This window comes from Podarcis pityusensis (assembly GCF_964106645.2).
Source record: "Podarcis pityusensis genome assembly, chromosome: 2".
In the NCBI taxonomy this organism is placed as follows: domain Eukaryota; kingdom Metazoa; phylum Chordata; class Lepidosauria; order Squamata; family Lacertidae; genus Podarcis; species Podarcis pityusensis.
The window spans coordinates 99,214,979-99,228,969 of record NC_138029.1 but is presented as its reverse complement, the minus strand read 5'-3'; the positions used below and the strand labels follow the sequence as shown (position 1 = coordinate 99,228,969).

Here is a 13,991-nt window from a genome sequence, read left to right as displayed (position 1 = left end):
TGACCCGGAAAAACTGTCTGCGGACAAACGTCGGCTCCCTCGGCCAGTAAAGCGAGATGAGCGCTGCAACCCCAGGGTACAGGGGTACTTTACCTATACCTTTTTAACTCTCGCTATGGGTTAGATCAGGGTGAAACCTGACAAGTCAGAGACCCTATGGATGGTTGGTTCCCAGGTCTAGGAATTGCATTGTTCATCTGCCTTGGATAGTGTTGGACTCTCTCTGAAGGACCAGGTGTATCACTCAGGTGTGCCATGTCGCTAGAAGCCCAGGTAGCCTCAGTGGCTTGGAGCACCCATTACCACCAGCTATCATAGTTTCTAAGACGACTTCTCCATCCAAAGCCTGTGAAGCCTGCATATTGGGGGCATTCCAAGTATTTCTACTGCCATATATGAAAAAGCATGACTATAGCCTACATTTATTGATAGAGAGAGGAGTAAAATGAAATCATTCCAAAGAAGCCAAACAGCTATGTTTTTCTTTTAAAAAAATCATTTACAAAATAGGTTCAAGTTACACAGTGCAAATCGGGGGTGGGGTAAGCTCTTTGAAAGGGAAATGAATAATGAAAGTCTTTCATGATACTGAAAATAATTAGTTACACAAGTGGGGCCAGGCGGAGACAAGCTTAATTAAAAACCTCCTTCAGGCTTCTGCAGCATGGAGGCCTCCACAGGGTTGGGTTAGATCACAAAAAAATAAAAAATAAAAAATTGCAAACTGTAAATGGACATGCATGGGTTTCTGCCCTAAAGTACCTGAATAAATTACCTCAGTGCTTACAGTATAAATAAAGTATGCTAAGCCATCACACTACAGGGGGAAATACAGGGGTGTCTGCTTTTATACCTCTGGTTCTTGCATCCATAATGCTTTCCTTATTAAAATCTAGAGTACAGGCACCAAACTGTTTCAGCAAGGATTTGTTTTGACAAAAAAGATGTAATGTCCAGTTTACCTCTGCAATTAGGATATCGTCACAAAAGCCAAGAGCTCTACCTTTCCTACGCTGATGCATATTTTAGTAAATATCTATTTACTGTCCACCATAAAGTCCTGCTTTAGTGTTGCAGGGAACATGGCATAAAATGTGCAGGCATTGCCTAGCATTCAGCGCTCACACACACACACACACACACACACACACACACATATATATATAATGTATATTGAGTAATTAAATCTGAGTTGCATGCACACATAATACGGTATGAAAAATGTAAGCATCAAGGCAAATCTAATCTCTAAATAAAAGAAGAGGCTATGTGGCATAGAGAATATGTAAATATCTGAAGAAAGTCTTTAAATAGCAAACGCTTGGGCAGCTCATGAAAAACATTTCTCCCACCCAACTCCTGAGTAGCGTACTCATGCAATTTTTTGTAGGTGCAGGGAGGAGTTCTAGACTGCCAAGGAAGCACCATACTACCTTGGGTACAGCCACATCCACAGCGCTCAGAGACGCCATCCATTATGGCTTGATGCCATAGTGAACAGTGGACATGTTAAAGAAGGTCTCCACCATTTATTGGTATCCAGCCTTATGCACTGCGACATCACCATATTCCATATTGTAGGAGAATCATTAGCATAGCTGTCAACTTTTCCCTTTTCTTGTGAGGAATCCTATTCGGAATAAGGGAATTTCCCTTTAAAAAAGGGAAACGTTGACAGCTATGATCATTGCCAAAAGGCTGGAGAAGCCTATGGCACTGGATAGCACAACATAATACAGTGAGGTCACATGGGAGTACATGGTAGAGGACCCAGGTGGGTCTATCAGCTGCAGAAGCTCTCCAGCTGCCCCCTAATAACTCTATAATTTTACCTCTGTTCTCATGGCTACGGGGGTTTCTCCACAAGAGGTTTCCCCACAAGAGGCTGGGTTAGATCATCAGATAAATATAAGACTTCCACTTACACACGTCAACCTTTTCCCTGTCCCTCCCCTTCAAGAAGCCCATCTATTGTGCGATTATATCCAACTAGCGCAACCTCCAAGGTTGAAGGGTGGAAGCTGTTACCATAAAGCACCAATGCTGCAGCAAGCAAAGACTCTAGCAGCTCAGCCAGCTGCTTGTGGCTGGAAAGCCAGACAGGATGTTTGTGACTGTTGCCATGGGAACAAAGGGGCAGTCCATTCTGTACTGAGCACCGGATGTTAGCTCAGTGTGTGTGTGTCATATGACCCGTACTGGATGTACTTGGGAGGAGTTTCTTTCTTGCTGTTGTTGAGTGCAGACATGATTCTCTGTACTGATGTAAGAGGCAGAAATAAATGATGTAAATAGTTTTCTGTCTGCTTCTTTCCCCTCCCTGGGGACACCAAAGGGGAGAGAGGAAGAACGGTGTGTTCCTCTCATACATCTGAGAAGAATCGCCGGACCTCGCCTGCTTATCAGCAGAGGTTGGGAGACGCGGGGAGGTCGACAGGAATATCTGCCGGTGCCTACGCTTGTGGCACATTCCTCTGACCCAGGCAGAATTCCAACAGTGGCAGCCTTCGGATGGTTGCGATTCATCAGACATCTGTATGAGAGGCTGGTGGATTGTCCTCCTCTGCTCCAAGGAGGGAGAAAAGCGTCTGAGAAAAGCTAGAGGCTCCACAGACAGCTGGTGGAAAGAAGAGGTGTTTTCCAAGCAACGGAGTTCAAGGTATGCTGCATTTCGGGCTAAAAGTGTGAACGCAGGAAGATTAATTCCCTGGTTCACGGAGCTGCGTTTCAAAGAAAACAAAAGCTCCGGAGGAAGAGGCCTGCAGCTTGGAGGCTGAAGCCTGCATTCCACAAATTTTTGTGGTAGATAAGAAGTCCCATTGAAATGCATTGTTGCTAGGTAACGGAAGTGGAAATTTACTGGCTGCGCAGAAGGCTCTGAGTGTAAGCCTGGGAAAGCGAAACAAAACCAGAGAATGTTTTGGCTACAAGGTTTACGTGCTCTTGGAAGGGACTTTTCAATAGCAGCCTGAGTTTAGCTGCCAGGTGCAAAAAGCACAAACAATTTGCAGTTTGCCTGCGTGAGAAAGAAAAAAACAGCTGTTGGATTTTGCAGCTTGTTTGGAGGTGAGAGAGGCTTGGCTTCAAGATGGATGCCAAGAAAGGGGGAGGTTTGCCTTGCCCTCCTTGCTTAACCAATGACAATTATTCATCTTGGTCTGTAAAGATGAAGGCCCTGCTGCAGAATCAGAGGCTTTTTGATGTAATTGAAAACCCCATCCCTGCAGCACCAACCAGAGGTTGGGAATCACGGAATGTAAGGGCCAGGACTGCTATAATTCTGTGTGTCTCAGATGATCAGTTGGTGCATGTTCAGCATTTAGAAAATGCGAAAGAGGTATGGGACACGCTGCGTACAACGCATCAGAGAGATGCTGGTTCTTCAGCGTTGCTGTATTTTGAGAAATTGACCAATCTGAGACTTGCGCCTGATGGAGATGTTCAAGCGCACCTGACAGAAATGAAGTTTCTGCGTCAACAGATGGTGGAACGCAATTTCCGTCTTCAGGAGGAAGTGTTTTGCTTCATGATGATAAACAGCCTTAGCCGCACCTACAAGGTTGTTGCCAGTCAGCTTGGTTCCCTACCGGCCGCGCAGCTGACCGCGGAGAGAGTTTGTGCTGTGGTCCTGAATGAACACGACAGACTTGCTGCACTGGAAGAAAAAGACAGGGGGAGGGAAGAACAGAGTTCTAATTCCCCCACTGCTGATGCTACTGGGGAGCATGGTGTAGCATTGAGTGCTGTCCGATGCTACAATTGTGGACAGACTGGGCATCTACAGCGAAACTGTAAGAAGCCGCGTCAGTCAAGAGGAGCAAAGAGCAGCTCTACGAAGCCTCAGGCGTCAGGCAAAAGCCGTACCAAATGCCAGGTGAAACCTGCAAAGGCTATGATGGCGAAAGGAACCACGCCAGATGTTGGGAACTCGTTCATAATCGACACGGGCTGTACAAAACATTTGTGCCCGCACAGAGGACTATTTTCGACGTTGAAGAAGCAAAGCTTCACTGTGAAACAGGCCAACGGTCAGGAGTTGGAAGCGACTGGAATTGGGACTGTGTATCTTGAGAGTCTGAACTTGACTATAAGTGATGTTTTCCTGGTTCCAGAACTGAGATTTAATCTGCTGAGTGTGTCGCAGATTGCAAAGAAAGGACTGAAACTGTCCTATGATGCTAAAAGCTGCAAGATCTACAAAGATGGAGAACTGTTTCTTACTGCCAAAGAGAAAGATGGACTGTATTTGTTGACTTTTGATCAAAGTGATTACATGAAATGTAATTCTTCTGATGTTTCTAACGAAATCTCTCTCGCAGGCGTGACCAGTGTGAGCACCAAGACCAAGAAGGTCGACAGAGCATTTCAGCGGGTGTATGCTGATGTGATTGGTCCTCTAGAACCATCTAGAGGCGGTGCACGATATTACCTTTTGTGTGTGGATTGTTTCACTAATTATTCTTGGGTTTATATGATGGAGAAACCGCAAGAAACTTTAGAAAAGTTTCAGGAGTTTTGTGACAAGGTTAAAAGTATGCATGATGCTAACATTGATTGTCTTTTCACAGATCACAAGCAAATTTTTCTGTTACAGAAGTTTCAGAAGTTCCTGGATGGAAAAGGGATAGACCACAAAGTGGCAGTTTCGCAAGAAGCGTGGAACAGGGGGGTCTGTGTAAAAGTGAACAAAGAATTGCAAAAGGGGATGAATGCGCAATTGCTGAGTTCACATTTGCCACATGAATATTGGGCCGAATCGCTAGCGTCCTATCTTCATGTGTGGCTGAGAAAAGTCTCAACAGAGTTGGGATGTTCTCCTTTTGAGAAGCTGTTCAATAGAAAACCTTCTGTTGCCTATTTTAAGGTTTTCGGGTCTCATGTGAGAACAGAAGCTCCAGGTGGAGTAAAGAATGCCAGAGGCATTTTTGTGGGTTATGAAAAGGGTCTCTACAGAGTAATTTTGTCTGAATCTGGTCAGGTGATTCTCACAAAGTTCCTAGAGAGTGCTCCAGAGCGAGAGCGGGTTGTAGAACAAACATTTCCCACAGGTGAGGATTCTGATGATGATGAGTTTGATCTTATTGAGTTCAGTAGTACTGATGATGACAGCGATAGCTCAGAGAGTTCAGTTGTAACAGTCATTGAGAGGAAATCTCACACAATGGATAGACCTTCACAGGTGAAGGAAGAACCACTGATTGCTACTGGTTCTCAACAGAGTCCAAAGGTTGAACCAGTGAGCACAGAGGATCAGAACCTCTTACGTAGGTCTGAGAGAGCAACGAAGGGTGTACCACCCAAGAGGTATTCAAAGGAGTTTGCTAACCTTGCATATGTTGCTATTGTAAACGACCAAGGACAGATTGAAGCTGTGTCTGAGTCAGAGACAAAGGCACAACAGAGAGTTGTTAACCGAGGTAATGCGAAGTCACACAACCAGAGAGGTACATTGGTTAAACCAGTGGCGGGTAGTTCCAAGGGTGGAACTGAAACAACAGGGGAATGTTATAAATATAACAACTGTTTGTTTTCTTCTCTGGATGACGCTTTGCTCGCAGCACACATTGATACTTTAGGGGGAGTATGTTACCATAAAGCACCAATGCTGCAGCAAGCAAAGACTCTAGCAGCTCAGCCAGCTGCTTGTGGCTGGAAAGCCAGACAGGATGTTTGTGACTGTTGCCATGGGAACAAAGGGGCAGTCCATTCTGTACTGAGCACCGGATGTTAGCTCAGTGTGTGTGTGTCATATGACCCGTACTGGATGTACTTGGGAGGAGTTTCTTTCTTGCTGTTGTTGAGTGCAGACATGATTCTCTGTACTGATGTAAGAGGCAGAAATAAATGATGTAAATAGTTTTCTGTCTGCTTCTTTCCCCTCCCTGGGGACACCAAAGGGGAGAGAGGAAGAACGGTGTGTTCCTCTCATACATCTGAGAAGAATCGCCGGACCTCGCCTGCTTATCAGCAGAGGTTGGGAGACGCGGGGAGGTCGACAGGAATATCTGCCGGTGCCTACGCTTGTGGCACATTCCTCTGACCCAGGCAGAATTCCAACGGCAGGAGACAAAAAGACACGCCCCAAACACACCTGGGGATTTATTGCAAAAGGCTGGGACAAACAGCTTTCCAACGAACATACAGGGCAGGCAAGAGGAAGTACTTACAGTGGTACCTCGGGCTACATACACTTCAGGTTACAGACTCCGCTAACCCAGAAATATTACCTCAGGTTAAGAACTTTGCTTCAGGATGAGAACAGAAATCGTGCTCTGGCGGCGCGGCGGCAGCAGGAATCCCCATTAGCTAAAGTGGTCTTCAGGTTAAGTACAGTTTCAGGTTAAGAACGGACCTCCAGAACGAATTAAGTACGTAACCAGAGGTACCACTGTACTTATTCATGTATCGCATAGTTGAAAATATGGAACTGACTACTGCAAGGTGGTGTGACGGCTACCAATTTGGACTGCTTAAAAGTGTTCAGGAAGTCACGTAGGAAGCAGAAACAGGGCATCCCGCCATAATTCCCCAAGCGTGAGAGCACATACACGGCACCCCACCCGGGGAGTGACCAAGGGGGCAGCAATAGACATCTGCAGAGGCAGTTTAGCAAGTCAGATGTTCCGAAAGCCCATCTTCAGACAAGACCAAAGGCAAGGATATGTAAAGAGTTTTATTGTTCTTTTGGTGATGGATACTTAAGAGGTGTTGGGAAAGGTGTCTGATAAAGTGACCTAATGTTGAACTTGTGTAACCATTGTATACCTCTCCCCATTTGTGACATGCTAGTGATGTAGTGATGATGTATCAATTATGCTGCTCAAAGTTCTAGTTACAGTTAGGTAGCCGTGTTGGTCTGCCGTAGTCGAAACAAAATAAAAAAATTCCTTCCAGTAGCACCTTAGAGACCAATTAAGTTTGTTACTGGTATGAGCTTTCATGTGCATGAACACTTCTGATGTATCTGAAGAAGTGTGCATGCACATGAAAGCTCATACCAATAACAAACTTAGCTGCTCAAAGTGTATTCTGGGGGAAAGAGGGAAGTTTTAAAAGAGGATGTCACCCCATGCTTGGGGTTCTTACTCCTGTGGGGACTTGTGGCGCAACAATAAAGATCATGGGCTACTGACCACTGTTTTGCTCCTAATTACTTGGCTGGAGCTTCCTTCTTTTACTGACCACATGGACCTGCGGGGGACTTGCACCCCGACGAGCTGGGCTGTTGAGTAGTCTCTCACCCCGGAATTTTTCCTTAACAAAAGCTAGATTTGTTGTGATGTCTATATTAACTCCAGTACCAGATGCTGAGGAGCAAGAGTAGGAGAGGGCTACTGTGCCCATGACCTGCCTGTGGGCTTTCTATAGGCACCTGGTTGGCTGCTGGGAGAACAGAATGATGGACTAGCTGGGCCTTTCGTCTGTTCCAGCAGGCATAAGGCACAAATCACCCCTTCTCCTTTACTATTTATTTACCTGTTCTTCACTGTGAGGTCCCAGGGTGAGTTACAACAAATAGAATATACAGTGGTACCTCAGGTTACATACGCTTCAGGTTACAGCCTCCGCTAACCCAGAAATAGTGCTTCAGGTTAAGAACTTTGCTTCAGGTTGAGAACAGAAATCGTGCTCCGGCGGCACAGTGGCAGCGGGAGGCCCCATTAGCTAAAGGTTGCAGGCTTGATCCCCGTATGAGGCAGCTGCATATTCCTGCATTGCAGGTGGTTGGATTAGATCAGGGGTCTGCAAACTTTCTCAGCAGGGGGCCAGTCCACTGTCCCTCAGACCTTGTGGGGGGGTGAGCTATATTGGGGGGGGGGATGAACGAATTCCTATGCCCCACAAATAACCCAGAGATGCATTTTAAATAAAAGGACACATTCTACTCATGTAAAAACACGCTGATTCGGGCTGGATTTAGAAGGCAATTGGGTGGGATCCAGCCCCTGGGCCTTAGTTTGCCTACCCATGGATTAGATCTTCCTCAGAGTCCCTTCCAACTCTACAATTCTATGATTCTATGACTCCGCTCATCCTAAGCCCTTCTAGCTGACGTTTCATCCCTCTGCCACACCTTCTTTCATCTGCTCCTTCCCTGTGGTCTTGTCCTGCTGGCTTCTCCTGGGCCCCAATGCTGACAAATTTATTCCCCTCCCTCAAAATCCACTTGCCAATAATCTTGCCCCACTTATTTAGTGCAGTGAGGCATCTGCTCATCTATATTGGCTTCAAGGCAAATTTGGTTTCTCTTCTGAATTAATCTGTGCAGTAATGCAATTCATACATGGATTTTATGTATGTACAGATTGGTGGTGGTGATGGTGCTATTACAGTGTTTGGGGTGTGGGGTGTTTGTTGCGAGTTTCCATTTATTTATGGGTTAATTCACAGAATTAAAACATCAGGGGAAGTTAGGAAAAACCCGGGGCTCTTTGTTATTTCACTTTTAAAGGTCATGGTTTTGTGTGGAAAGCAATGAAAACTGAAGATAAGTCTCTTCCATGTGGATTAACAAATATGATTTCTATGTCAATATTAATTAGCGGCAAGCTATTAAAACATTGCACTGCTTTCCTTAAATGTAAATCTCACCACATTTTACATCTTAAGATTCCTTCCACTGGTGCTGACAGAAACCCTAATTAAGACTTATAGGTGCCATTTCTTAACATAAAGCTATCCCGTAAAAAGGGAAATATGCTACTGTGTAGTTGCTGGAGGGAACGGGAAGGAAAAGTGAAATATTGAGCAATTTCCTGAATCTTTTCAGCAAGCTAAATTTCAGCCATAAACATGCATTTAACCCAAGGAAGCGAACACCTTCATGTTTTCATCAAAGGGGCCATGGATAGAACCGGTGCAGCAATTCTAATAATAGTTATGATATCAGGATGTTTACTTGCCCAAGCACTACTGTGATGATTACCAGCAATTATAACCAGGCTTGCATATATTCCGTTATTAGCAATAATGACATCTGTACCCACGCAAGCAAAATCATGTCTTTTTTCCTCATTTGCCTTTAGGTATCTGATCTTTTCAGAGGCTTTCGTTCTCTCATTCTTGTCACAATTGCTGCTGTTGTTTATTTATATGTTCATCATGACATCTGTTTGTGTGTGTTTTTAAAAGCTTCGCACGTGGCTTTGAGATTTAATAAAATGTGCCCTGGGATCCTATATGGAACAACTTTTGGGGTCCATCCATCTCTCCCAGTGCCACATTTCCTCATGTAACTGACAGAAATGCCAGTTTTGCATGTAGAATGATGGCATAAATTAGTTCTAAGGGAACAAGGTCCTGGACTGAGAGGGGCAATTCGCAGAGGCACAGTGCCCAGAGCTCCCTGTGATGAGGGATTGACCGTTAAACCTCTCTGGGAATTGTAGTTCTGGGAGGGAAATAGGGGTCTCCTAACAATTCCCAGACCCTTAAAAAAGCTACAGTTCCCAGGATTCTTTGGAGGGAGAGTCGTGGCCTTTTAAAGTCGCATCACAGCCCTTTAAAAGTATGATGTGAATGTGGCCCTGGAGTGTGTGATGTCAGGAGCGTGGCTGAGAATTTACAAACTCACAGAGTGAATTAACCCTTCTTCAAAACAGGTCTACTAATGCCCCCAAAATTGATACTATTTATAGCTTGAGAATTCTGTTTCTCATATTCTAAACAGAACAAGTATTTATTATTATTAGTGGCAAGGGAAAATGTGTTCAGGAAAATTCCAGCATAAGGGCAAGGATAGGCCCACTCACCACACAGCTCAGCTCACTGATAATTGAACTATAGCCCTGATCTGGTTTTGGTTGAGGCTACCCTCATAGTGCAGTTAACTTTTGGGTTGATCTGCCCTTGCTTGGCACAAGAAAACCTGTGTCATGAGGATCACCTGCCTCTCCCTGGTAGAACAACAAAGCGAGAACTGAATTCCCTTGGTTCCAGTTCTGCTTTACAATCTTCAGTTCAAAACTACAAAAAACGGAATAAAACCGACGAAGAAATCTTCCTGGCACCAAACGGGCGAGTACATAAATTAAGGAGATTAATTGCACCATGATTCAGGCACATACTCATTATCATTAACAAAGAGAAATGTGTCCAAATTTAACAAAGGGGAGGATTATTATTATTTTCCCAGGCAGCAGGAAATCAAAACCATCAAGGAGATTTGGGGGGGGGGGTTGTTTCTAAGCCGGTGTGACAAATGGGGCTGAAGCTGCTTACCTTCGACGCAGGAGGGCTGCGCTCTTGTTGTGCCAGCCACCTGACCTGGGAAGCAGGAGCACTTGACCGTCTGCGACCGCTCTTCAATCCTGTTCTTGTTGCAGCACCGATGCACTGCCACCACTTCGCAGGTCCCTTGCTTAACTTGGTGGTGGCCTGTTGACGACAAAGGGACGTTCTGCTGAGCCAACTGCGGTTGGTTACCAAAGGCACCCTGTTTGCTTATTTATTTGGAGAAGTTATACCCTGCTTTTCACCTCTGCGACCAATTATCAAAGCAGTTTACATGGAAAATGGAGTGCAACACACAGAGTGGGGTCCCGTGAAGTCACTGTGGTAACAGAACAACTCCAGCTCATTCAACTTCCTCCCTGCCCATCCTATCTGCTCTGCAGCTTCCCTCAACCCTCCAGAGAAGATTTTGGGAGGTAGGGGGAATGCAGGGAAAGGAAAAATGTCACAGTGTGAGCAGACATCATTCTGCTCATGCAGTGACTGTTGGATTTAAGCCACCATAATCAATAAAATCCAGTTATTTAAACCAAACTGGGGTGGGGTGGGAATACATAGTCAAAATCAGAACAGCAAGAATGGGAGGGAAAGGTGTTGGTAAACAACTTCGTTTTTCACTTCCAACATTTGGGACTGTCTGGATCTCTGTTGGAGTAGGCGCAGAGTAGGCGAAAAAACTCCCCCACCAAAAAAAAAAAAAAATCAGTTTAGTGACAAATTCTAGGCAATCTTATCACAGCCACGCCCACGCTGACACTCTCAGATCTCTTTTTGACAACCAACAAAACTATTCATAGGAGCAACGTGATTGGAATTCATGGCACAACCCCCGTCCCTAATCTCACAACACTGAACAGCCATACATCTCAGAAGTAAGTCCCACTGAGTTCAGTGGTAGGAATGTATTATAAAACATCTTATTAAACTGATGTCTGGCTAGGTTAGGCCAAAAGCATTGCTTGCTTTTGTTCTGTTGCGGGGGCGTCAAATAGAAGCACTTCCTATCTTATGTGCAAGTAAGTTCTACATTACTGCAGCCTCCTTCCAAATTTGTTGCTAGTTAGTCTTGTTAGCATCCTGGAGTTGTTCGGGTAAGTGCACCACTGGATAACTGTGGCAATGTCCTTTGTTGGGTTTTTATTCTCGCCTTTCATTACACAGAACAAAATGTCAAGGCCCCCTGTCTGCTCGCCAAAGGAAACCGTAATGAGAGCTAAGTACTTAAGGCTGCATCCCTATACCCACTCAGCTGAAAGTGAACTCCAAAGTACTTATTTCTGAATATCCATTCATAGGAGTGCGTAATAAGCACTGAAAGCCTGAAAGCCTGCTCAGACTTACCTGGGAACAAGCTTCAATGAAATCAATGGAACTTACTTCTACATAGGCACGTATAGGAATCCAGTATAGTGGAATGTACATGCACCGGGCTTATCTACATTTCTGCTTGTCCCGTGACTAGAAAGCATGAGCCCAATGTATTGCCAATGGCTCTCAGTGGCCTGTGTTGTTTCTTAATAGCTCTAACTTGGTCAGGTTGTTTTTGCATAAGCTAGCTCAGAACTCCTCTGCCGTTGCTATTTCTCTCTTCACGTCCCAAATAATCAAACTCCTATCATTTATTAATTTCTAGGGTTATTAATTTCGGGGGGGGGATTCCCCCCACAATCTATAACATCTTATCTTATTAGTGCATGCTATAACACTAATATTAATCACATGGCAGGGGAGGGAAACAACTTGCCCAAAATCATGCAGGGTCGTGCCATTCTGGGATCTAAACAGAGATCCAAGGCCAAGCCACTGGGATCCTCTGCCTCTATAACTTCCATATCTGTAATAAGGTGTGATCTGTTAACTGGCATGCAGACCAAGGTTGGTGGGCTGAAAGCTACGCAAGGGGAAATGGAGTCTTCCGTTTTCACGCTGAATAATGTATTTTTAAAAAATGTAAGATTTTATTCCACCCTCCCCTGCCCCCACTGTACTTTTAAACAAAATATGCTACAGCTGCGAGATGCATAATGCATTTTACAGGAAGTTGGGAAAACGTTGATCACAGCATAAAAGTGTCTCTCACAGCCACTGTATTATGTTTATTGGCAGGCTGTGTGTTTTCATGGAAGCGCCTGATACCTAAGTAATAGCAATAAAAGGGCTCCATTGGGAAACCGAGGCACTCATTGTAAGTTGAGAAATGAATAAGAGGAGATCACGGCTGCATCCTTCTCTGTTCCGAAAAATCAATCCCTAAAATCTTCCAGCGAACACTATCAAGCGTTAATAAATGGAAGATTAAAATTGTGCAAACAACAACATGACTATCAAGAATGGATTTTGTTATGGAGACTGGAGACTATTCTGTTAGGCAGGGATGACTGGCTGATGTTTCCTCAATAGGAGCTAATGGAAGGAGATGTTTCCTTGATTCCTGAGAAGTGAGAGTTCTTCTTTCAAGTTTTTAGGCTGCAATTCCCAGTTAGGGACTCCTACCTTGAAGTGAACAATCCTCTGTTTGAAAGAGTTCTTTATTTGAAGGGTTGACCAAGGCAAATCTGGTTTAAAGGTCAATAACCATAAGGGGGGGGGGGCTTGGAAGTTCCGCCATCAACACCTAGAAAGCGGACTTAACGGGGACACAGGCCATCTGCTCACGTTCTTCCCAGTATGGAGTGATGTAATGTGTTTCTATTAAAATTACAGTAATTGCTTTGAAATTTTAATCAAGACATATACAAGCATATACAAATTTTATGAAAACCTGTGTCCTCTTTGGTCCTCTATTTTGGCAAAGCATTTCAATTTGTGGGAAAGGGGGATTGATGCAGAAGTGGCCACTCTATCATCATTGGAGTTTGGAAAAGGGCAGCCTCCAGTTTAGTGGATGGGGCAGAGAAAATCTGAAGGAGGTTGCATGTTGGCTTCCAAGAGAGAATCAGAGACAGGGAGTTTTATAGTAGTGACCTGGCTTTAGCTGCAGCACCTTCAAGGTTGCTGCCTGCTTTTAGGATCCCACTTGCTTCTAGAAGACAAAGATCTGTTTATATCAAGTAGGTGGCGCTGAAGTCTAAACCACTGAGCCTTGGGCTTGCTGATCAAAGGGTCGGCGGTTTGAATCCCTGTGACGGGGTGAGCTCCTGTTGCTCGGTCCCAGTCCCTGCCAACCTAGCAGTTCAAAAGCATGCCAAAAAGTGCAAGTAGGTACCGCTCCAGCGGGAAGGTAAACGGCGTTTCCGTGCACTGCTCTGGTTCGCCAGAAGCGGCTTAGTCATGCTGGCCACATGACCCAGAAAAACTGCCTGTGGACAAACACCGGCTTTCTCGGCCTGAAAGCGACATGAGCGCCGCAACCCCAGAGTCATTCGCGACTGGACTTAACTGTCAGGGGTCCCTTTAATAATAATATTATAATAATTTATTATTTATACCCCGCCCACCTGGCTGAGTTTCCCCAGCCACTCTGGGCGGCTTTCCCTTTACCTTTAGATGTTGCTACAACCCAATGAAGTTTGCAGTACTCCAAAGGCAACTAAACTTATTAGAGTGCCCCTGGGATGCCACCACTGAGGAAAATGAGGAACACATAACAATATTAGCGACCACCACCATTTATGCACATTCTACTCGCACGTGACCACATATATGCGGCCCTGGGGGAGAAATAAATAGAATCATGTCAGGAAGTGGTGGGAGAGAGCTGGAGAGTCCTCATGTGGAGACTCTCCCCTGAGCCCCAAGAGGACGTCACTGAGGGTGGA

At 45.0% G+C, this 13,991-nt stretch overlaps 1 protein-coding gene across 1 annotated transcript in view; it reads right to left on the bottom strand.

Annotated features, from left to right (window-relative positions):
- TAFA4 (TAFA chemokine like family member 4) overlaps window positions 1–13,991 on the bottom strand; it is a 141,913-nt gene that overhangs the window by 12,278 nt on the left and 115,644 nt on the right. Inside the window, exon 4 of the mRNA XM_080995943.1 lies at window positions 10,222–10,377. Within this exon, the coding sequence (XP_080852069.1) occupies window positions 10,222–10,377 (156 nt within the window). The remainder of the gene's footprint in view (window positions 1–10,221; window positions 10,378–13,991) is intronic.